We start from the raw sequence: 23,196 nt of genomic DNA on the forward strand, positions 1-23,196 counted from the left end.
CTCTCTCTCTTCCTCTCACACACATACACACACATATCAATTAATCTTCCGCTTATTAAGTTAATCACATAATTAGGTACTAATTAACCCTTCCTTAATTACTTACCTAATTTTTAACACGAATTGATTTTCGTAAAAATCCAACAAACCCTAAGAATGATCGCAGTTCACGAATATTACGAGGAATGGGGCAAAGTTTAATCTTTTCAATATGAGAAGGTTCAATTTCAGCACCATTTTCCGTAATTAAATGACCTAGGTACACAATAGATTTTTGGAAAAAATCACATTTTGAGTGTTTTGCATAAAAAGAGTTGTCATGCAACTTTTGCAAAACAAATCGAACATGTTGAACATGATCTTGCAAGGTACGACTACATATCAAAATATCATCCAAGAAGACGACAACAAAATCACTAAGTTGATCTCGAAAAACGACATTCATCGCTTGTTGGAATGTGGCTGGAGCATTAGTCAACCCAAAAGGCATGACTAAAAACTCATAATGGCCATAGCGCGTACGAAAAACAGTTTTAGGAATATCATCCTCGACAATTTGAATCTGATGATAACCTGTTCATAAGTCAATTTTCGTAAAATATCAGGGCCCATGCAAGCGATCAATCAAATCATCGACACGAGGTAACGGAGATGCATTTTTAATTGTCATTTTATTCAAACGGCGATGATTGATACACATTCGCCATCAACCTTCCTTCTTAACTAATAGAACTGGCGCACCCCAAGGTGATTTACTATACCTAATGTGGCCCATACTCAAGTATTCCTTAAGTTGTTTAGCGATATCATCCTCTTCTAATCGACTAAGCCAGTAAGGTGGAATGCTCACAGGAGTAGCACCGGGGAGGAGTTCAATTTCATGGTCCACATTACGTTGTGGTGGTAAAGTAAGCGACAATTCGTTAGGAAACACGTTGTCGCGAAGATTCGTGCGTGCGTGTGCTACTCGAGCGACCACCAGGGTCTTGGATTGGGGAGGACGTTCGCAGAATTATCGAAGAGATGACGATCAATGTAAGATTGGATGAAATTTGTTCACTTGAGAAGAAGAAAGATTGTACACTTGAGAAGTAGAAAAACATGAAGAAGATAAAGATGAATATAATTATTGTAACGAATCAGATATGATTCTTGTGTAGCGGAATAGGTGTGAACTGTGTGTGTATGAGAGAGAGAGAGAGAGAGAGAGAGAGAGAGAAGGAGTAATACACAGAAAATACGCAAGGTAAAAATTATATTAACAAAAGAGAAAGACTCAACATTATACAAAGTGGGAGGAGGGTGCTTTATATAGTCACCCTCTCTCTTCATTAACTACAAGACTCATGGAGCATGGGGAATGTGAAAGCTCATAAGTTATGTGTCATAGAATATGATTCTATAACTCATACTAAATGCTAGAATACAAAGTGGTGACATAGTGGTGACTCTTGACCGTTGGAGTGTCTATTCACTCTCAAGGTGAGTTCACACACTAGACCAAGTTGAGGTTGATTCTCAACAATTATATTTATGATAGTGGTGTTGGTGATATCACATATTGAGCCCCCCCTTACACAAGCCTTACTAGAGGCTTTTATAGGTCTCTCCATGCTTGTGACATGCACAAACCATGGGCTAAAACCATGGTTTTGTGCACACAATTTTGCTTATGACATGCACAAAACCATGGGCTAAAAACCATGGTTTTGACTGTTTGCAACCTATGAAATACTGAATATGAAAAGAAAATATTCAAAATGTAAACCATGTAGTAATAGCTTTAGTGGTATGATAATTGCTTCTTACCTTAGACGTGCAAGGTTCAAATCCTACTTGCAACCCTCAATATGCACTCAGTACCATCATGTCCTAAGTTTATTTATTATTATTTTCATTTTTACAAGTATTTGTGTAATGTGCATGTATCCTCAATTTTTCACTTTTTCCTGCATTAAACATGCCACATCACGACAACATCTTGAAAATAATCTAAAATAGAGTCGAGTAATTGTTGTTCATAATGTGGTAATGGTGTGGCATCAATATTAAAATAATAAAATTGAAGCGCAGGATCAATTACACACGAATAAATTAATGAACTAGAATACTCACTTAAAGATTTAGAAGACACAAGTGAACGAGAAGGAAGTTTGGAACATTGAATAAAATGTTTACAATTATTAAGTTCAAATGTGATTGAGTGATTAACCCAATCTATGGACAAAGAAGGGTTTTTATTAAAAAACCAAGGGTATCCTAAAATAACATCTGCGGATTGCAATTTCATAACATGAAAGTCAAGCTTCTCCAAATAGGTATCTATTTGAATTGGCACTTGACAAACAATACCACTGATGTATTGAAGGTTTGCATTTGACATGTGAACTTGATAGATATGATCACTTGCGTTTATGTGGAGTTCCATTTGCTACACAAAGTGATCATTAAGAAAATTGTGAGAACTACCAGAATCAAACAAGAAATGTGCTTATGTTCCATTGATATACTCGACTGATCGGAGTAAATCATTAGGTCCAAGTAAATGTGAAGGGAAAGTGCATTCACATGAACTTAAGTGGTTGGTATGAACTTCAACAACATCAAAAGACTCACCTGTGTGACTCGTAGATTTGTCTTGAGGAGGGGTGTTCATTGACTTCCTCTCAAGACAACAACAGGTATCCTTTGTGTGGCCCCGCTTCTTGCAATATGCACAGAAGAGGTTCGGTTTCTTGGAGTCGCGGTCCAAAGTGTCATTGGATTGCTTACGTTTCCCAATGAACTTGACATTCGGAGTTTTGGCGAACTCAGGTTTATTGTGGTCTTTCTTGGAAGTCCTATGGTACCGAAGTACAATGTTGACGGCTTCCTCAAAAGTTGTGGGGTCCTTGTTATGGACAATCCAATGGTAATCCCCATTAGGAATACCATTCAAAAAGCAAGCAACAAACCATTTCTCACTCGGAAGTCCCGATTTTTGGAACTTGGTCCAAGCATGATGCACATAATCCTCGAGAGAGGTAAATGACTTACTCGACAACGTGAGCAAGTGTTGCGCTTGTTCAGTTTGAGAAGGTGGTTGCAAAAACTATTTCTTAAAAACATCAACGAAATGTTCCCAGGTTGTGGGTAAGTTATTTGCAGTCCTTAGGCCGCGCCACCAAGTAGCAGCTCGGCCACCTAACTCACGACCGACATAACCAATTTTTACAGCATCGGGCTTGGGGTGGAGCTCAAAGCGAGACTCCCAACGACCAAGCCAAGTGCTAATGGCCTCCTCGGTTCTTTCTTTCTTTCTTATCTCCCTTCAATGGCGTTACTACAAAAGAAGGCTCAACTTCTTTCTTGGACTCAATAGTCAATTCTTGGAATTTCTTTTCCAATGCCATATTTGTCTGCCTCATTTCGGCCAATTGATTCAAGGTAGTAGTGAGCAATTGCTCGATAGTTATCACGGCTTGTGTGTGAGATGCAGATTGGAGTTGAGAGGTCTCGGTCGGAGAGATTGCTCCAACAACGTTCAAAACTTGTTCCATGATGCAAGTTGTGGTTATGCAATATAAATAAGGAGGTTCAAAAAATACACAAGCAAAATGAATGCTTGAAATTTTGATTGGAAGAACTTTACCAAGAAAGCATCTCACGTCTTTACCCCTCTAGACATATGAGATGTGATTTGAGATCCGATAACTATGGTAACACTATGGTGTTTTAAAAGCCATGGGGGAAAACATAACTAAGATGTCTTTCTCGGATCTCTATCTTGAATAATCATGGCGGCTCCTCGAGGCTCAACCATGGTTCTAACATCAATGTAGTTTTCTAGTTAGCCTTATATTAGAATGTCAACCCAACATGTATTGATATGGTCGAGAAAGTGTATTACGTGAAAAAAACAAGTGCACTCGCAAGTAATATTCTAGTGTTGCGAGTAACAAGCAAATGTGATAATAAAAATGATCAAATAAGGCACTACCCATTAGAAGCAAGCAGTGACGAAAACAAGGGTCACAAAACCCATGTGCTACCTACTAAAAAAACAATGTCACAAATAAATGGGAGGTGCGAGGTATGCACATATACATCCCAATATGATGGTTGTTATTTGCACAATTGTGACATACGCCACAAATTGATACGCAAAGATGTGGTACTCAAATCCATGAAGAAACATCAATAGAGGAACTCATGTGGTTTTACTCGAGTTCTAAGGCTCGATAATATGAGTTAAACGTAGATGATCTGTTAGAAAAAATCGTTAAAAAAAAACGGCATGATGCTCACTCCATACAAAAAAAATAGTCTACACAAAATCGTTACCCAATAGGGAAACACACATAAATAGTGTAGATGAACATAAAAATTAAGGTTTAAAAGATAGTGAAGTGTGGGTGGGTAGATGAAAATCATAAGAAAATCTTAAGAAAGGGAGAAGATAATTTGTGTAATTAAAAAATAGGTAGAATAATAATCAATTAGGTGTATCAACATAAGCATGCATTAAGGAATGACACCCTAAGGTAGTCGACATGCAACTCCTCAAGACCACCACATCTCCCTAGAATCGGCCAATTGATGGCTCAATAAAGAGTAAAGTGACATAGGTAAGCGACATATACCTCATCAAGACCACAACATCCCATAGAATCAGCCAAGTGATGGCTCAATAAAGGGAATAGTGGCATAGTCAACATCATATGCAAAAGGGCCATGAGGTGAGCATGTGCGATTAGGGCAAACACACTCGACCCGATGCACAAGAATAATTATTATCGTAAGAGATGGCTCAAGAGAGCGGAGCATAGGAGATACATCGCAATATACAAAAGGGCCACGAGTTCAGCGTGTGCGATTAGTGCAAACATGCTCGGCCCGATGCACAATAATGATTAAAATCGTATCGTGGTAGAAAGAAGAAAGAAAAGAAAAGAAAACGTAATTCAAATTTCATTCGACCAACAAGAACGCATCATAGAAAGAAGAGAAATCGAGAAAGAAGAATACCGGGTTTAGAGTGTTGTTTTGATCCTGAGAAGAGCATGGCGAGCCTTGTTAGATCCCCATCGCTCACACGCAAAAAATATCAAAACAACAAAAAAAAATTGTTAGTAAAAACTCTGATACCACTGTTAAGAGTCTATTACTAATCAATAGACCAAATTAAAGTAAAAGAAGGAAAATAGATTGGATAGAAGAACCCATTCCACCCGACCACCCCCGAGGTATGATCCAGACATAGCCAACCTACCACCGACGTCCCATACCGCCGGATATTAGGATGACTAATACCTTGGAAGAGATAAACACGATCGTCGAGACAAAAGCCTAGCCCACACCATCGGTGTCTAAGACAGCAACCTTTCGACGTAATGTCCTTATGGGGGTAGCTAAGCCTCATATTTATACCTTTTCCTAGGCCCCTTGAATAGATGTGCCTTTCTAAAAGGCTCTCCATTCATTGGTTGTCCAAATCATGATAGTGCATGCACCTATCATTCCTTCTATCCAATCATTAGTCCCCTTTTTAACATTAGTGAACATACCCTTCACTAATATAAATATTAGTGACCTACCCTCACCAACGTTATGTGTACATAACACCTATCTAATGAAATTCTTCTTCATCAGAGATCTTATATCCATAAAATATTAAAATGGTTTTCCATGTATCAAGCTCATTCTATTAGAACTCCTATCGTAGTGCACTCTCTGGATCCTTCTCGTAACCCATTTCGGCCAAGATATTCTAACGAGTCAACATTGGGACCACAATATCCTTACATGGCTACTGTTGGTGCACTTATGTACTTGGCTAATTGTACTTGGTGCACTTACGTTGTCAAATTGTTGGCTCGATATAGTCATGATCCTACCATGCAACATTGGACTGGAATTAAGGAGATTTTTTGATATTTACGAGGCACTAAAAATATGGGTCTTTTCTTTACCAACGGTTCTATGCATGGTCAATTGACTAGTTACTCTGACGTTGGGTTCTTATATGACCCTCATGTTGGCATATGACAAATAGGTTATGTTTTCCTTCTTGGTGGCACATCGATCTCTTGGCGATCAACAAAACAAACATTAGTTGCAACATCTTCAAATCATATTGAGATATTGACATTACATGAAGCAAGTTGAGAATGCATATGGTTACAACGCTTACTCGAGCATATTGAAAGTTCTTGCGCTTTTATCGGGCCCTCATTACCAACAGTTATGTATGAAGATAATTATGCTTGCGTTAATAAGTTCAAGAAAGGCTTCATTAAAGGTGATCGAATCGAACATATTTCTCCCAAGTTTTTCTTTACTCGTGAGCTCAATGATAATTATATCAACATTCAACCTATTACATCAATCAATAACTTGGCTGATATTTTTACCAAAAGCTTATATGCATCAAAACATTGGATGAACATTCATTCTCTTGGACTTAGAAGATTATCAGAGATGATGAGCTAAAACAATGATGATGAGATGAGGGGGAATGTTATGAACTCATGCATGTAATGAGTCATGTTATATCTATCTCAGTCTTAAGCTTTAGTTAACAAGACTTCATGATGTAAATAGTATGCATGTATCCCATCATCTGTGGGTCATAAACTCATGTATCTGAATCTTTTTGGCATTATATATAGAAGGTCATAGCCCATGAGCTCTATCTAGGGATTATATTGATATGTGATTAGTGATCTAGATTAATATCTAATCGCTATTTGATCTTGCTTAATAGTCTATTCTATAACAATTTATACTTAGTAGAATACAAAACATATGTAGGCTTAGGACTTTGTTGATTGTTAACAGAAATCATGACCAACTATGTACATTAACAAGAAAAGAAAGCTATATTGGTCACGAGCTCATAATGTACATTACCTAGACACATTCAAAACCCCCATACAAGAAACAAAGACACTTACATTGATAAACATGTGTACCTTGAGTGACATACATGCATGTATAAATAAAGTTACACATGCAAAACCAACACACATTCACAAGCATACCTTGGCATACATGCAAATATATATCTATACATACAGTAGACATTTGGTTAACTGTGCACTTTGAAGGCAAGGAAGAAGTGCACACTTAACCGAGCTGTGCACTTTTGGAAATTTTTAGGGGTTTCTGAAATATTTTCCTTCTGTGTGCTAATCATACAATTCTTGATAAGAAAAGTGATCAATTTACATGATAAATTGACCTAAAACGTTTCTAGTTTCACCATACATACTCTTCAATTTCTTTCTCGATTCTAGATTACTTTCAGTATTCGCCTTATTGCTACATCTGAGAAATACATCCATTATGCAACAACCCTAATGAACTTCCTTGGATGCGATGGGATTTTTTCTTGTGTTTTCTTCCTAGTGGTGGTAGGTTTGAGGAATCAAAGTACAGGTGGAGGAGACGGGAAAAGAGAGAGGGGGAGCAATAGACAAATCATTGGTTGCAACTTCTGTCATCTTTGAGAATAAACAAGATGCACAGAAAGAGAGAGGGAGGGAGAGAGGCTTTCTTCATGCAGGAAAAGAGCACACACACATGCGACACAGGCACCTGGCACACACAGAAAGAGAAGGAGAAAAGATGGATATGTTGCACATGGAGAAGGAGAGCTCGCATTCACTACTAATTGCTGCAAAATTTGACTATTCACGATCATCAAGAATTGTTAGCCCTTCTTTGATTATGTTCTTTAATCAAGAATCATAATCACAGATGTGTAATCGTAAACACACACACACACACACACATGTAGAACACATGACACACACATAAACATACCCACAAAAACTCCTCTCATTACCATAGCACATTTTGGACTCACTCTCATTACCATAGCACATTTTGGTCCCAATTCATGCATATCCTGTGTGACTAAACTTGTGGGATGCCCTTGTAATCGTAAACACACACACACACACACACACACACACACACACACACACACACACACATAGACATACACATAGAAATACCCATAGAAGCTCCTTTTGTTATACCCATAAAAACTCCTCTCATTACCATAGCACATTTTGGTCCCAATTCATGCATATCCTGTGTGACTAAACTTGTGGGATGCCCTTGTAATCGTAAACACACACACACACACACACACACACACAGACATACACATAGAAATACCCATAGAAGCTCCTTTTGTTATACCCATAAAAACTCCTCTCATTACCATAGCACATTTTGGTCCCAATTCATGCATATCCTGTGTGACTAAACTTGTGGGATGCCCTTGTAATCGTAAACACACACACACACACACACACACACACACACACATACACATACACATAGAAATACCCATAGAAGCTCCTTTTGTTGTTTTCTAAATGTTTGGAACATAGTTTTAACTTGGTTTAATGTAATTTCATCGTGAAACAATGTAAATTTTTTTATCTAGATTTTGACCTCTATAAAAAGCGCACTTAATAGAATGGTGCACTTGCACTTAACCGAATGTCTACTATATATACTATATATGTACAAATACCCATGTGGGTGCACACCGTAGACAATCGTTGTCAAGAGAGTAGAAGACGTAGAGCAAAGCTACAATTAGAGAGACGTACCGTGCTAAGTCTTTAAAAGTAAAGAGAAAAAGAAGGGGCGGAAATAATTGTACGGGCAAAAGTAGAAAGTAGGGCTAAAAGCATCTTCTACCACACTTTTAGTGTACTCCGTCGTAAAGAAAAGTCTGCGGAAAGGTTAGAAATGAATAAAAACATGTGGAATAATACCTCGTCCGTTTGTGCACGTGAATGCAACATGCCCATCATGTTTATGGAACATTGGTTTTCTGCTGACCATGTCAACCACACACACCCTTTATATACATATATGTATATATATATATATATATATGGATGGATGTCTGTATGTATGTATGAAAGCCACTCTCCTACCTACACTTTACACTTGATCATGAGCATGGGTGCGATCCTTTATTCTGGAGGTCACATTAAACATATTAACCCCGGCTGTGCCAATGTTTTACTACCTGCAAATCAATTCACTAAGAGTTTCCAGCAGCAGTTAATACGCCCATCTTCTAATCATTCCATTTCTACCCATTTATCCTCCACGATCCGAACCCAGGCCCAGGCACAACCTAGTGAGGTATCATCATCCACTTTGAGATCTAGTGAGATTAGTGTGGCCGATGATGCCAGTAAGCCCAGCCGCCAATCGATTATTATTGGGGATCGATGGCGTGAGTATCACGGTTGTGATGAGTGGAGGGGTTTGCTTGAACCTTTGGACCCCGCATTGCGGGAGGAGATCATCAAGTACGGAGACCTGGCTCAGCTCACATATGACGCGTTCAATGCGGAGACGAAGCGTTGTATCTATGGGGAGGCCGACCTTCTGAAATTAAATCCCAAGCTCCTCGCTCGGGGGTACAAAGTGACGAAATACATCTACGAAATGCCGGAGGTGCATCTGGTTCCGGAGTGGCTCCAGAAATGGCGGCCGCAGGAGGAGGTTGTTCAGGAATGCGAGCAGGGGGTTGCATGGGTAGGGTTTATCGCGGTGATGGAGGATGAGGAAGAGATTCGCCGGATCGGCCGGCGGGATGTTGTGGTGGTTTGGCGCGGCACTGTGACTAAAGAAGAGTGGTTGGCAGATATGGATGGAGCTCTCGTCCAGCCCCAGCAAAATGGAGTTACAATGGTAGGCAGCAACTTTCACCCCAATTATGTGGCGGATCATGTGGGCATAGAGCGTGGCTTCTGGACCCTCTATGCCTCGGGTGAACACAGTGCACGGGTGCAAGTAACCGATGAGATCCGGCGCCTCATTTCCATCTACGGGTCCGATCCTCTACATGAGCTGAGCATCACCATCACCGGCCACAGCCTGGGTGGTGCCTTGGCTTTAGTGTCTGCCTACGACATGGCCTCCCTCGGCCTCAACTCCACCACCGATGTGGGCCTCAACTCCACCGCCGACGTGCCCATCTCCGTCATCTCGTTCGCGGGACCTCGTGTGGGAAATGTTGCCTTCAAGCGCCGGCTCCACAATGACCTCAAGGTCAATGTGTTACGTGTGGTTAACACCCGCGATGTTGTGCCGAAAGTCCCCGGGACCCTCTTAGCTCTTACCGATGATGACTATGACGAGCACGTGGGTGGGGGCGATCCATCGTGGTATGAGACCCTTGACATTCTGCTACACGTGGCACACCCTTCCTATGTCCATGTGGGTGTTGCCCTCCACTTGGACAACAACCATTCCCCGTTCTTGAAACCCTCGGCGACCCTTGGTGATGCCCACAACCTTGAGGTCTATTTACATCTTTTGGATGGATATCATAGCACAGACAAACCGTTCGTTGGTCCAAGTACTATTAACTACCAACATGTTGGTGCGCATCTAACGAATCAGGATTCCCTTTCCAACCGTCTTTTGCAACTGTACGTAGACTTCCTCAATCGCAACATTGCCCTGGTCAATAAGAGCTCAAGCTTATTGCATGATGACCTTCAAATTCCTCCCAACTGGTGGACACCACATGAAAACAATACATTATAAATCATTTAACAGTCATGATCCAAACATGCATGATCTTTTTAATATATATTAGCAATGAATTATCTCTTTGTGTGCACATTTCAGGAAAGGTTATCCACTAAGATCTCGAAAATATTTTTGTTGTTGCTTATAATTCTACTTGCCCTTTGGTGCAATACTCTTCGGAAGAGGAGGTATGGGATCATGGTGCAAGGGGATGGTTCGTGGTGGTGACTAGTGGTAGTGCGTGCGTAATGGGCCATGGCGAATAAATAGATACAAAAAAGAGCAGAAATGGAAAAGTGTGGAGTGTGTGTGTCTGTGTTTGTCCCACATAGAGAGGACGGGGAGGAAGGGAGGTATAAATACAGTGGTTTGAACAACAGTAGAACATACTTACCTGGGCGGGGTCTATCGGTGATCAGCAAGGCCGATGGCTTAGGGCCGGCGCCTCCATTGCACTCCCGGAGGGGCTGTTTGCCCTAGCATCTCCCCAATGTGGGAGAGTGCACGTCATAATTTGTGGCAGCGGGGGCTCGCGTTCGCGCGGCCCCCTTCTCAAGTAATCTCCAATCTGAATCAATTAAACACTGAGTGTACGAAAATTGAGTGTACCAGGACTACGTAATATTTGTTGATGACGTATGGGGTATATATACTTCAGATGTATGTGATGTAAATAACAGAAGACAGGGTATAGGGAGTACATGTATGTGATGTCTAAATAGCGCACAGATGGGGTGGAGTGGTCATGGATATGTATATACAGAAGATATAAACAAACGATGGGGGGGGGGGGACATGGAGTAAAGACTGGAGGCAAATATATATATATATAATAGAAACAAACATACAGAATCATGGATTGGATATGGAGGCATAAATATATCTATAGATCAGTCGGGTAGGAAGCATCACATGGTATGTCTATACACTCCTGGACATGCTATAGTTGCCGCCAAATTCTTACCATGATACGGGTACGGAAAATCACGGGTATACATACCCCAACCAATAGGTGTAAACAGAATGTAGGCAAACGGGAAGTTATCTACCAGCTAGGCCTAAACTGGGTTATTACCCATTGCTTGTTTAGGTTCAGGTCCGCCTTCGTGGCCCCAATCAGAGAATAGAGAGCGTCCCATTGTCATTGTCTTTGCCGTGTGAATGCGACGGACTTGGTCAGATCTATGTATATATATCTATTATGGGCCCTTCCCAGCAAAACACCGTATTTTTTTCATGTCTATGTCCATCATTAACGGGTTGCTGCTCGGATCCTGCACCTCCGTAATTTTACTTCACCATGAGTGGCTTCCACACGGGTACCACACGGGTACATATATCCCGCCCACATTCATATCATCCGATACCCCAAACGACTAGGAAGGTTCAATTAACTTATCTTACAGAAGATCAGGAATTCCGAGAGAGTACCCCTAACGACTAAGAAGATTCAATTAGGTTATCTTACGGAAGGGTATTATTCATTTAATTATCATTCATCCTTACAGGAAGAACATTTTGGTCATGATTGTAGTGGGGGGGCGCGCCTGTATGACCTTGGATTCAGTGCAATACCACGGCGACGCACGCAGCTCCCAGAGACAGCAAGCTGCCTCGCACGGGTGCTGCCCCCATGAAAGAAATTAGGTTAATATCATGTGGCCTTATAGGCCACGTATCAGATATTAAACTGATAAGAACAGATACTACACTTGATCTTAGCCAAAAGGCCGAGAAAGGTATGAATAGGGTTGTCATTCTACTTCCATACTTATAGGCTGGAGTGAGCAAGCGTCTGTATGTGGGATATCTTCCCCCCTCTGATCTAGAGTTACGTATGTTAACCTTTTCTCTTCCCACACCAAATAACAATACCATGTATAATAACAACCTTCATGAAAGCTTAGTTGCTTCTCGTGCACCTTGCTCCATACATACATAATCCACATTACAAAGCTCAATGTCGCCTTGCTTCGGCAATGCTTCCCCAACTCACTCCATCTCGAATCCACGTGCACCTATCCGTACGTATGCCTACATAACCCCAAATCGCTTCCTCTTATCCTTGCGCTAAGTTCTTGACGATCGTTGGATTGCAAGGGACTCGTACAGTAGTAGTGACCATGTTGCTCTCATTCCCTCCCATATTGAATGTTGAGCATCTTGGTGTTGAGGAAGTTTCCTACCTCCTCTTCTTTAGCTTCTCCCCTATTCCAACTAACTGAGAAAGTTCGCACTCACATTCTTTCTTTGTTTTGTGTTCATTTATCGAATGTTGAGCATCTTGGTGTCGAGGGATGCATGTATTCTAGATGCACATGTATAGGTAAAACTTGCACATCCCTGTGCTCATACTTGATGACAACGTTGTGCTCGACTTTTTGAACATGTCGTGCATTGTCCTCCATCTTAATGCAAAGTATGTCTCGACCAATACGAGCACACGTAAAGTAAAGACGAACTGGCATCTACTTCACCTTCCACCAATAGAGCAGATACATATTCTCCTGAGAACTCGAGAGGCAACAACACATGGGTCGGGGCCTTGACCCCATTCATCGATGTCTTACATCACAACTACGTTTATATAGGACGTAAGTGCATCACAACCTAACATAAAGCGTTCATTAGACGACGCGACCCTTGTATGCAATTGATAGTATCGCTAGGCCTTCTTGAGCTAACATGCTATTCGGACCATTACGCATGCATAGGGACGTAACACACAACCCTTTTTATTCTCTGTGTTGTGGTTAATCATGCCCAAGACAAAACCAATTTGGGACTCAACTATGGGGCAATCCTTCGAGTTCACTTCATTATTGAAACATTCTTCCATTTTAAGTAATCATTCATGGTACAACACATGATGGCATATGTCTCTTTCCTCTCGTCATTCAGAAACTTGTCGATGCGTAGCGCGATGCATCAAATACAAATTCTGGTGTGTGTGCTAGTTGATCGAAAAAACGAGTATCGAACGCAAGATAGGTTGATCTGTTGATCCGAATCCTGGCATTATTCCTCGTCCACATCAAACATATACGTCATGCTTTGCATGCATGTCCAACTACAACAGAGTGTCAATGGCGGGCACAAATTTGGCTCTACAGGTCCTAACAACCCCTAGGCTGTAATCGTGCAACATGTTAGGCAGTGAATACCTATTATTTGGATAATGGATGTATGGCTTCTCTCTGACCGCAAGGCATATCGATCACAAACACAAGTTTGTGCCCTTCTTCTCAGACGAGATCTTATTCCTCTCGGACATCAGACTTCTTCGCCACCCACAAACTCAACAACACATTGTGCCCAATGACTTGTGTGAAGATGGCAATATATATTGGGTGGGAAGTATGTTGGGACCGTATCTCTTGCCAACGCATCAACACTAGCTCCATTGAAGAGAGACAACACTCGAAGGAAGCCATAAGGAAAACGATAAACTACCCCGATAGCCACCAAAACTTGCGCTTGCGAGGATTTTCCATATACATCATGGAGACAATGGCATAAAAGGAAATGCTTATTTAGGAATTCACATTCTTCATGGACATTGTAAGGCTTCGTTAAATCTATCCACTCAACAAAATGTGGATTGTTAAGAATAGGTAGTTAGAAGGACCATGGGTTAAGGCCTTTTGTATAACGACAAACAAAAATGACTCAAGCATGCTAGTCGTAACCCGATTTCACAATTGAAAACATTTTGGAACCAATTGTTTTACATGATTCGTTTCAATGAGACCTATCAACCATTTTTGTGAATATGATTCATTTCTTAATTAACACTACCCATGAATATAATCAAGCATCCTCGATCTTATGACATAACACCTAAAATGTCTTAGCCGTGGGTTTGTCCCCATCAGGAGTTTCCCAAATTATTCTTATACATTCGCCCTTTTATAGATAACACCGATGTGTAGCTTTGGACATGACATATAACAATCTCATATACACAAAGATCAACACTTGAACTAAAAAATTACACTACAAAGAATCGGGAATTGGACGGTAAAAGCTTCGGGTAAGATTTCAAAATTTGTGAGTTTCAAATATATGTAATGACCATGAAGATGAAATTCTACAAACAAATGTGGACGGTTCCATTTGAACAAGATTTGATCACATGCTCTTCATTGTAAAGTAAAAAAAATATCCATTATACTAGAACCAAACTAGTAAGGTAAACAAAATCCGTCGAAGGCAAGCATAGAGTTGCGACCCTTCAAATTCTTAGTGTTGCGCTTAACCATACCCATTCATGCTTGCTAAAACCTGAATGCACGTGCACAAGTTTAAACCTAGTGAATCGTTTAGTGTTGGGTATTAAGGAAAGATGCAAGAAAGGAAGATACAAACACGATCTGTGGCATAAAAGAGAGTCTTTCTCCAACAAGTTACAATAGACGCTAACACTAAAAATGGAATCTACACAATTGGGTCTTACAGTAGTGTTATAGCAAAACATTATAGCCTGGAATGTCTGGAATGTGTTGGGGTTAATAAGAAACTCGATGTCATTTGCATGGACATGGCATGTCTCACCAACTACCTGACCTATCATATCTATAACTAGGATGCTCTTAACTATGATTCTCTGTACTCAATTGTCATTGTATGAATGAGACATTAAAATGCTCACTAAGAACAGACAGAACTGAAACCTATGAAGGGCATGATATAGCAAGCATGAACCAACATGAGAAATGCATGATACAAATGACCAAACTAAAGAGTGTTAAAAAAAAACAAACTCTACTAATCGTCTATTAGTCATTCTATTACTGATGGATACATTTTTTTATCTGAACAGTATGTTTAAGGTTGCAGGTAAACATGTGTAAAAGAATTTCGCAAGCAGAAAGGGCTCTTACGAAAGCAAAACTTATAAATGGAGTCTCAACTCTGTTAAAGCTTGAAGTGACATTGTTAAATGCTTCACCAAACAAGGAAAAATAGATTACTATGTCCTCCGGCGAGGCTTTATTTCCCTCTTTAGAGCAAGTTTTTCAAGCTCGCTTGCCCTGCTTTCGTCAAGCTGGAAAGCAGAACTCTTTGCCCCTTTATTTACACCGAAGCTATTCACAATATATTTCCAACCATCAACAGGCCTTCTTCGTGCGTATAGATGCTGCTTCACAAAGTTCGCAATCTGCAGGGAAGACCAAAAATTTCATCAGCCTTTATGAAGTTCTGTAATGTTTTTGACATGGTTGGATCCAGCTTCACCTGAACTCTGTCATGTTCCTTTCTTCTTTCAAATTCTTCCAACATCATGCTTTCCTCTTTGACAGCTCTTTCTTCATGAAAAATCTCTAAACTTTCCCCTGGCCTTGCAAAGCTTTCCCATTCATCAGACAAAGAGGCATCCATTTTCTGAAGACACTTGTCTCTGCAATATAAGATCTCAAAATAAGAAACAAAATAGAAATTCCAAAATATAAGATGATGATAGTATAATACTATCCAGATGGGGCCAGCAGGACCCCTGGTAACAACAATCATTACAAACTGGTCTACCCAGTTGGGAGGATTTTTAATGGTAGAGTAAAAAGAAAGAGTTTGTTTCTGTGGTTGAGTAGATGAACAAAGAGCCTTCCATGGCCCTGGTTCTGTGGTCAAACAGATGATATATAATGAAAACAATCATAAAGTATTCAGTGCAGATAGGAAAGTAAAAAATGTGCAATAGTACACACCAGAGAGCAACTTTTGTGATCTCAGTGGGTAGCAATGAAATGGGTTTTTGAATACTGCATTCAAGACGCCTATGTGGTGTATCATATGGTCATTGGCAATGCATAATTGGCCAAATATGACATAAAAACTATGAAACACAAGATCAAACAATTCCAAATACTTTGCCATCATCTAAATACCGAATCAGGCATTTTCCTATACTTGAGGATATGATTTATCTTGTAAAAATGACATGGGCTAGTAAGTTGGCCCTTCGGGTCCAGTCTAAGATATCAGAAAAACATCCAAGAAAGTCCTGCTTTGTGCATACTTTTTCTAGAATCCCGTATGTAAAAGATTAAGCATTTTGTAGGCATGATACTGAAAGACTGGCAGCAACATTGGATGGCCATATCAAGGTTCTGCAGGTGATTGATTACTTAAAATATGTGGACATAAAAAATGCTACAATTGGAACATGGCATTCATTTTATCCTTTCTATAGTCATGAAACAACAAATCGTCCAAGGAATGAATAAATGATATCTGGCCACTACAGCTGATTTCATACATACGACATAACCCTGTATCAAACCATGTCTTAGATCAGAAACCCTGCCATGTCAAGTAGGCCCTACATTTTACTCTGCTTACAGCTTGCAGATTCATTGTCGTCGCGAAACTCTCAGGAAGAGAATAAGAGCCACCCATGAAGGTCCTACACAAAGAGACAGTTCTTCAACATCTTCAAAGGGTTCATTCAATATGATTTAATCAGTCACTTGGTAGTACCATCCTTATTGGAGATCACATCCATTCCCCAGATCTTCACATTTAGGTGGCAGTGGCTGTAGTCAATCGTTGATGTATTGAGCACTATCAAAACATAGGCACAGCAATATGAAGTGCTGGAGGTCATCAAATCATTTCCCTTGCCAACCCCCCCAAAATGAAAAGAAACTCTCATACTTCACATTTTTACACACACGCACACAAACACACATACACAATCGTCAGTTGGTAGCACCACCTCTTTAGGGCAACACAGCCATTCAGCTGGCTCATATAGTTTAGGCAGCAGCAGTTGTTGCCAAACATGGATGTACCAAAATGATTTTCTTCGAGTCACCTCACTCAAAGACTCTCTATCTCCATTTCTCTCCAAATTGAGACACAAACAATGCATAGAGGAGCACTTACGTGGACAAAGAATCTGCATCCCCCATGTCAGGTGAGACATCTCCCAGCTTGCTCTTGATTTCTTTTTGCCACAACCTAGCATGCAACCCAACCTTGGAAAGATTGTAATCATTCATTTGAGGTGGAGCCGGACTCGGATCTTGGTCTCCCCTATGTGAGAAAATCTCCTGCCTACTCTCGGAATGACATGTTTCCTGAGGCTGCTTCGTATTTACTCCGTCAGGAGACGCTGGTGCGTGCGCATAGTCGTTGGAGAGTGGTCTATGGAGAGGAGACGACGCCACAGTGCTGTTGTCTCTCCCTCGAGGATCTGGCCCCGCGCCAAAGAAGCTAGCCCTGCATCCGGAGATTTCCCTGGCAGGTTGCTGGCGGAGGGGAGAGGAGAAGAAGGAGAAGAAACGAGGGGCAATTCTGGGCGTCGGCATGAGCCTCTACAGCAGAGCAAAGTTCCACATACACGGAGTGAGAGAGAAGAAGAAAGGTGCAGGAATTTGTTTTAATGCATACATATACGTATACATTGGGCCATAACTATGGAAGACACCCTCAACATATACATGTATGTATGTATGTATGTATGTATACATGAACCAAAGCTAGGTATCTACATATGTAATTACGTATGTATGTATATATATGTATCAGTATGTATATATGGGCCAAAGCTAGGTATCTACATATGTAATTACATGTGTGTGTGTGTGTGTATGTGCGTGAGTATGTATGTATACATGGGGTCATAGATAGGTACGATAAGCACATCATTATAGTGGCAGGTCCAAAAGGTGTTATCGCAATTGATTGGCCTTAACTATGATAATGTTGAATTCAAGTTGGTTGTCCTTAACGATTTACCACCAACTCGAAAGAAAATCATCTGGATATTTGTCAATACATGTCGGGTGACACAAAAGACCATTGCACATTTCTATATCTATCCCATGAGGGAGATGAGGCTCCAACACAATCGTTTTTGCATTTCTTATTGTCATATTGGATTAATAGGGTGGAGATAATAGGGTGGAGACGATACGCATAGGGGGTAGATGACATTATATATGACTATTATCTATCCTAGGAGGGAATTGCGGCTCCAACACTTCTATTTTTCCATCTTGTCTCATATTGGATTAATAGGTATAGGGTCAAGAAACCAATTGCTCCCATAATGTTGTAAGAAAGGTGCATTCTTGTGTCCGAATTGTACAAGCAATTCTTTTGCTTGTTTGATTGGTTCCACATGTAGATTATAAGAAGGAAACCCTTGGATTTTTTGTCCTAGAGGCTCAAACTCTAACATCTTTAAAACTCTTGGATTGACAAGGTGGTATCTCATATCTCCTCATATGTGGTAGCTATAATGACATTCCACAAAATGAAGATACAAAAATGGGATACACAATATGTTGAATATAGAAATAAAGATGTCATATGTTGAATCTAGAAATAAAGATTTGTCATGCATGCGAAGATTCTCCTTGCCTTGTTCACATGGAAAATGAAACATCAAAATGATTAGATGAAATTCCATTATCTAGCAAATCCTTTTGGCACATTACAATGCATACAATTAACCTAGAGTATGAATCATAGTTCATTATAGGAAAAGGAAATGGCAGCAAGGAAGTTATGTTAATGCTTAATAGAGTAAACCAAGAGCCTAAACTACACAACCACCACACAAGAGACAATAATCAAATGTAGGAGGCGCTACTCATCACAACCATATATTTTTTGACATCGCATAATTTAAGTAACAAAGGCAAATAGATGTGAAAATATTTACATGAATATTATGTACCATTCTCAAGAGGGAACACTCTTGGGAGCGATTCCATCTCAACAAGAAACATTCATTTCTCTCAACAAGAAACATTCTTGGAAATGCTTCTAAGTTCTAACATTCTCAACAGGCACATGCAACCCAAGTTCTTTTTCAAATAAATTGCCATGCATTTACTCTTCAGAAGAAACCTGCCTACAAGCTCCTAGGTGTTGTTGATAAAAGTAGGACGATTCAAGGTTACGAAGTTGAGTGGCTCACATTCCTAATAGAATTATTGAGGTTCAAGAACAAAGCGTTATTTAGTTATCAAACAATTACTGACTGAAGGCAAAAGCCTGAGCATGAGATGTGTAATGAAACTATATTTGAGACAGAGATGGGAAATCTCACAGGTAAGCACATTCTCAGACTAACTAACAATAAAACAAGAAAGTCTACCTTCCTCACATAACAGTTAAATGAGGTGGGCACACAAATGACAAGTCAACAAATTTCAGAAAATTTAGCCATTGCTCTATAGGGGGGTTTCAATCTCAACCTTGAATGCATGCACCATATCAAAGAGACAACTGCATATCAATGCAAATTGTCCGCAAATCCAAATTGCAGTTCAACAGATTCTGCAATAATTCAAAACTGGCAGGTATACAGAATATACACTTGGATTGGCAACATCCGCACCTATCAAGTACCCAGTTCATGATGACCAACAAGAAAACTAAGCAGATTTTCATCCCTACTAAAAATACAGAATTGCTAGGATGAAGCAAAATTGGAATGGCTTATGAAGTCCACAATTAAACATTATACATGAATGTACTGGAAATTAGCAAAACATCAGCACTGGTTGTCATAGACTAAATCAAAATATAAATTAATGCATAGTAACCACTCAAAAAGAGGGAAATGGAGCAAAATCCTCAATGTAGCATCCATAGACTAGGAAAAAGTAATACAGCAGATATTAGAAATTCCTAACACTATCACCTCAAGCATTCTCCCAGATGCTATGTTCATTCACTAAAGCATGCATTAGAGTTTACATCCCTGTGAATGCCTTCTTGCCACCCTCTGATGATCCCATTGGGATGACCTTAAGCACATTAAACCTTACGGTCTTTGATAGCGGCCTGCAAGAAAATGGTAATTGTGTTACTGTCCCATTACAACTGGGAAAAAACTATTCCATTACACATAAACTGATACTGACCTGCACTGTCCAATGATGACTTTGTCGCCTTCCTTCACTCGAAAACAAGGTGAGACATGAGCAGAAAGATTGGAATGCCTCTTCTCATACCTGCACACACATACATCATTTTGATAATCTGACCATACAAATTACAAATATATCATTACAAGGGAAAACAGTGGAACAAAAACATGCAACATCATATAATAGCATGACAATACCTAAACCGTTAACATCACTTATAATGAAACTTACCTTTGGTACTTCTTCACAAAGTGCAAATAATCCCTTCGGACAGTGATTGTCCTTGTCATCTTGGTGCAGTTAACTGTTCCAGTTAAGATACGCCCCCTGATGGACACGTTACTGGTGAACGGGCACTTCTTGTCAATATAAGTCCCTGCAATACAAGAAAATAGCCGTTTCTAAGTTTTAACAAAGGACACTTTACAGTTGGATAAGTAGACCCTGAATTACCATGTTTCTGGCTCTTCGAAAAGAGAAAACATACAATTCAAAGATAGAGCTTGCTCACTTACCACAATTAATAATTATACTAGTCAAACCATCAGTTCTTCTCAAAAAAGTTAAGTAATTTTCGCAATCATGAGTCATGATAATCAATAAAGAATAAAAAAATTACTCAATGCTCGATTTTGATTTACACCCACACCAGTTGAATGACAAACGCTAACAGATCCTAGCACATAGTTTCACTTATACCTGATGGGTAACTAAACCTCGAAAAACGAATATACAAGAGGCAAGGTTTGTGATGTGTAAGCATCACATTGTATGCTCTCAAGAGCTAATGGCAGCTTGCTAAAATGAATTTCGAATGCCATAAATTAATATCCAAATCTCTCCCTCTCTCGGGATAATAAAACGATAGTATCACGATGTCATTACAGTGATACGCATTCTAAGCGCGCGAGCAGCTCGCCAAGAAGTTAAAGAGAACATTCGAAAGAGGCAGAAAAATACGTATTTGGATCACATTAACCTTTACATCCGGCAACAGTCTCTCATATAACGAAGTGCATGAAGCAATAGAGATTGACATCTTCACGTTTTGAGATCCAAGAGACTAACCTTCAATAGCTTCCCTAGGTGTCTTAAACCCTAGCCCAACGTTCTTGTAGAACCGGTTTCCACACTTTCCGGGTGCTTTCCCCTTTCCACCAATCTTGCTACTGCAGACATCAAAGAAAACGACACATCAGAGAAGAGAAACTTAGAAAAATAAGACATTCAGAGCTACGCCCGTCCACAGAAGATCGAAGTCTTACCTGAGGAAGACCTTGGGCTGTTTGAGAAAAGCACGCTCCGTCTGCAAGAACGAGAAAGGAAAAAGGAAAGTGAGCGACGTGGTGAGGAAGAGACGAGGTGAAGAGATGGTGTTCAGCAGAAGAGAGGAGATAGGAGGATTTACCTGCTCCGCCATCTCCTAGAACCTGTCGCTCAAGAATTCTCTCGTTCTCGCCGTCCGTCGGGCGGTCAGTCTTCTGTCTGTGATGGTTTCGGAAGCTCTCGCGCAGGAAGGAGTGCCTTACTTAGGGTTTGGACAGATTTCATAGGGTGTCATTTAACCATGGTTAAAATCAAACCCAAGGTGGGTTAGGGTTTAAAAACTATCATATTTATGTATTTGTATTTGAAGGCATACATATAATATAACAATGTTTATGCATCTATTTGCTATATCTTTTTTTTTATCAAACATCAAAATGAGGTGAAATGTGATGCTCCGAGTGTCTACGACTGGACTCCATCTCCACCTCCATCCATCCCAAATGCTAGAAATGATGTACCATATTGCAAAATAAGAACATTTTCTACTTATTAACATGACACGTGACACGTGTTGCGGCTTCACTACCGTTTGATAAGCATGAGTTTGGAATCGATACATCCCAATGATATTTTGAAGCTCTCAGTCATGTAGCCAATCGCTCGCTCATATGAAGAGTACCTATATGACTTCTTAGATGATATGAATTCTTGAAATTTGGTTTATGGAGGATTGCACGGTTATGTGAGACGACCCCCAACTAAAGAAAAAATTGGTATTGTAAACTAGCTCAAGTAATAAAGCTAAATAATGAGAATTTTGTTGAACTTGAACCCGTGTGAACTCATTACAAAAACAATCAATTGCTACCATTTAAAACTTTTACTTCAACAAATTCATAATGAAAGAGTTCAATTTGCAAGTGAAGGTGATATTTCTATTTTGTAGATATTTCTATTTCAAAGTTCAATACCGAAGAATAGACCAAGCACTAGAAAAACAAATCATATTTGAATGATTCAATAGTTAATTAGAATAAGTTTTCGACGGGATGGATATACCCAAGTAACCCAACATATAAACCATTGTAATATTCTTCTTTCTGTATGTGTTAGTATTTATCATACAATTTCTTGGCACCGTTGAGTATGCTTTATTGAAATGGCACCCAAACTTTGGGTGATTAATGTGTCATTTTGTTCTATTTGTCTTGTCTATATAAACTACATTACAAAAAGTTACATGAATCATTGTGTCTAAGTTTGATCTCTAAGCAATTGAGCATCTAGATGAAAGAGATTTACAATTTAGCATCTCATAACATTAAGGATGCCCCTAAGAATAATGCAAGCTCTCTTTGCATGAAATGAATTAACTTTAGATATACGTCCATACAATAGCATCCAAACCCTCATCAACCAACAATCATCCATTGAGCTAATGGACTTACATCTACACTTATTCAATCCTTTGTGTAACAAA

General features: G+C 39.8%; 3 protein-coding genes and 2 non-coding genes across 5 annotated transcripts; 2 read left to right on the forward strand and 3 right to left on the reverse strand.

Moving 5' to 3' along the window:
- Nucleotides 1-8,929: 8,929 nt before the first annotated feature.
- LOC147852765 (phospholipase A1-Igamma2, chloroplastic-like) lies at nt 8,930-10,648 on the forward strand. Its single transcript, XM_087332775.1, has 2 exons — nt 8,930-9,953; nt 9,984-10,648. The coding sequence occupies exons 1-2, from the start codon at nt 8,962-8,964 to the stop codon at nt 10,570-10,572; spliced, it is 1,581 nt and encodes a 526-aa protein (XP_087188901.1). The 5' UTR covers nt 8,930-8,961; the 3' UTR covers nt 10,573-10,648.
- A 295-nt stretch (nt 10,649-10,943) lies between these two features.
- On the forward strand, nt 10,944-11,108 carry LOC147852766 (U1 spliceosomal RNA). The gene has a single exon (XR_015531384.1). It is a non-coding gene; the product is annotated as a U1 spliceosomal RNA (small nuclear RNA).
- Nucleotides 11,109-12,093: 985 nt separating this feature from the next.
- Nucleotides 12,094-12,300, reverse strand: LOC147852767 (U2 spliceosomal RNA). The gene has a single exon (XR_015531360.1). It is a non-coding gene; the product is annotated as a U2 spliceosomal RNA (small nuclear RNA).
- Nucleotides 12,301-15,451: 3,151 nt separating this feature from the next.
- Nucleotides 15,452-17,940, reverse strand: LOC147852768 (mucin-like protein). The gene is made up of 3 exons (XM_087333694.1): nt 17,446-17,940; nt 15,796-15,958; nt 15,452-15,718 (listed from the first exon to the last, which is right to left on the reverse strand). The coding sequence occupies exons 1-3, from the start codon at nt 17,868-17,870 to the stop codon at nt 15,530-15,532; spliced, it is 777 nt and encodes a 258-aa protein (XP_087189820.1). The 5' UTR covers nt 17,871-17,940; the 3' UTR covers nt 15,452-15,529.
- A 2,138-nt stretch (nt 17,941-20,078) lies between these two features.
- LOC147852769 (small ribosomal subunit protein uS17y-like) lies at nt 20,079-22,018 on the reverse strand. The gene is made up of 6 exons (XM_087333471.1): nt 21,856-22,018; nt 21,713-21,753; nt 21,516-21,616; nt 20,679-20,823; nt 20,442-20,531; nt 20,079-20,361 (listed from the first exon to the last, which is right to left on the reverse strand). The coding sequence occupies exons 1-6, from the start codon at nt 21,865-21,867 to the stop codon at nt 20,271-20,273; spliced, it is 480 nt and encodes a 159-aa protein (XP_087189597.1). The 5' UTR covers nt 21,868-22,018; the 3' UTR covers nt 20,079-20,270.
- Nucleotides 22,019-23,196: the final 1,178 nt, after the last annotated feature.

Source organism: Azolla caroliniana, unplaced genomic scaffold, assembly GCF_043228905.1.
Source record: "Azolla caroliniana isolate FFs.n. ecotype wild unplaced genomic scaffold, voAzoCaro1.0.p SCAF_17, whole genome shotgun sequence".
In the NCBI taxonomy this organism is placed as follows: Eukaryota; Viridiplantae; Streptophyta; class Polypodiopsida; order Salviniales; family Salviniaceae; genus Azolla; species Azolla caroliniana.

What these genes read in the sequence shown, in the direction of transcription:
- LOC147852765 (XM_087332775.1), top strand. Translation starts at nt 8,962, where the DNA reads ATGAGCATGGGTGCGATCCTTTATTCTGGAGGTCACATTAAACATATT. An exon ending in ATGGCCTCCCTCGGCCTCAA is followed by an intron (nt 9,954 to 9,983) that starts CTCCACCACCGA and finishes CCTCAACTCCAC; the next exon opens with CGCCGACGTGCCCATCTCCG.
- LOC147852768 (XM_087333694.1), bottom strand. Translation starts at nt 17,870, where the DNA reads ATGCCGACGCCCAGAATTGCCCCTCGTTTCTTCTCCTTCTTCTCCTCT. An exon ending in GATGCAGATTCTTTGTCCAC is followed by an intron (nt 15,959 to 17,445) that starts GTAAGTGCTCCT and finishes CTTATATTGCAG; the next exon opens with AGACAAGTGTCTTCAGAAAA. An exon ending in AGGAACATGACAGAGTTCAG is followed by an intron (nt 15,719 to 15,795) that starts GTGAAGCTGGAT and finishes TCTTCCCTGCAG; the next exon opens with ATTGCGAACTTTGTGAAGCA.
- LOC147852769 (XM_087333471.1), bottom strand. An exon ending in CAGCCCAAGGTCTTCCTCAG is followed by an intron (nt 21,617 to 21,712) that starts GTAAGACTTCGA and finishes TGATGTCTGCAG; the next exon opens with TAGCAAGATTGGTGGAAAGG. An exon ending in GTCATCATTGGACAGTGCAG is followed by an intron (nt 20,362 to 20,441) that starts GTCAGTATCAGT and finishes ATTTTCTTGCAG; the next exon opens with GCCGCTATCAAAGACCGTAA.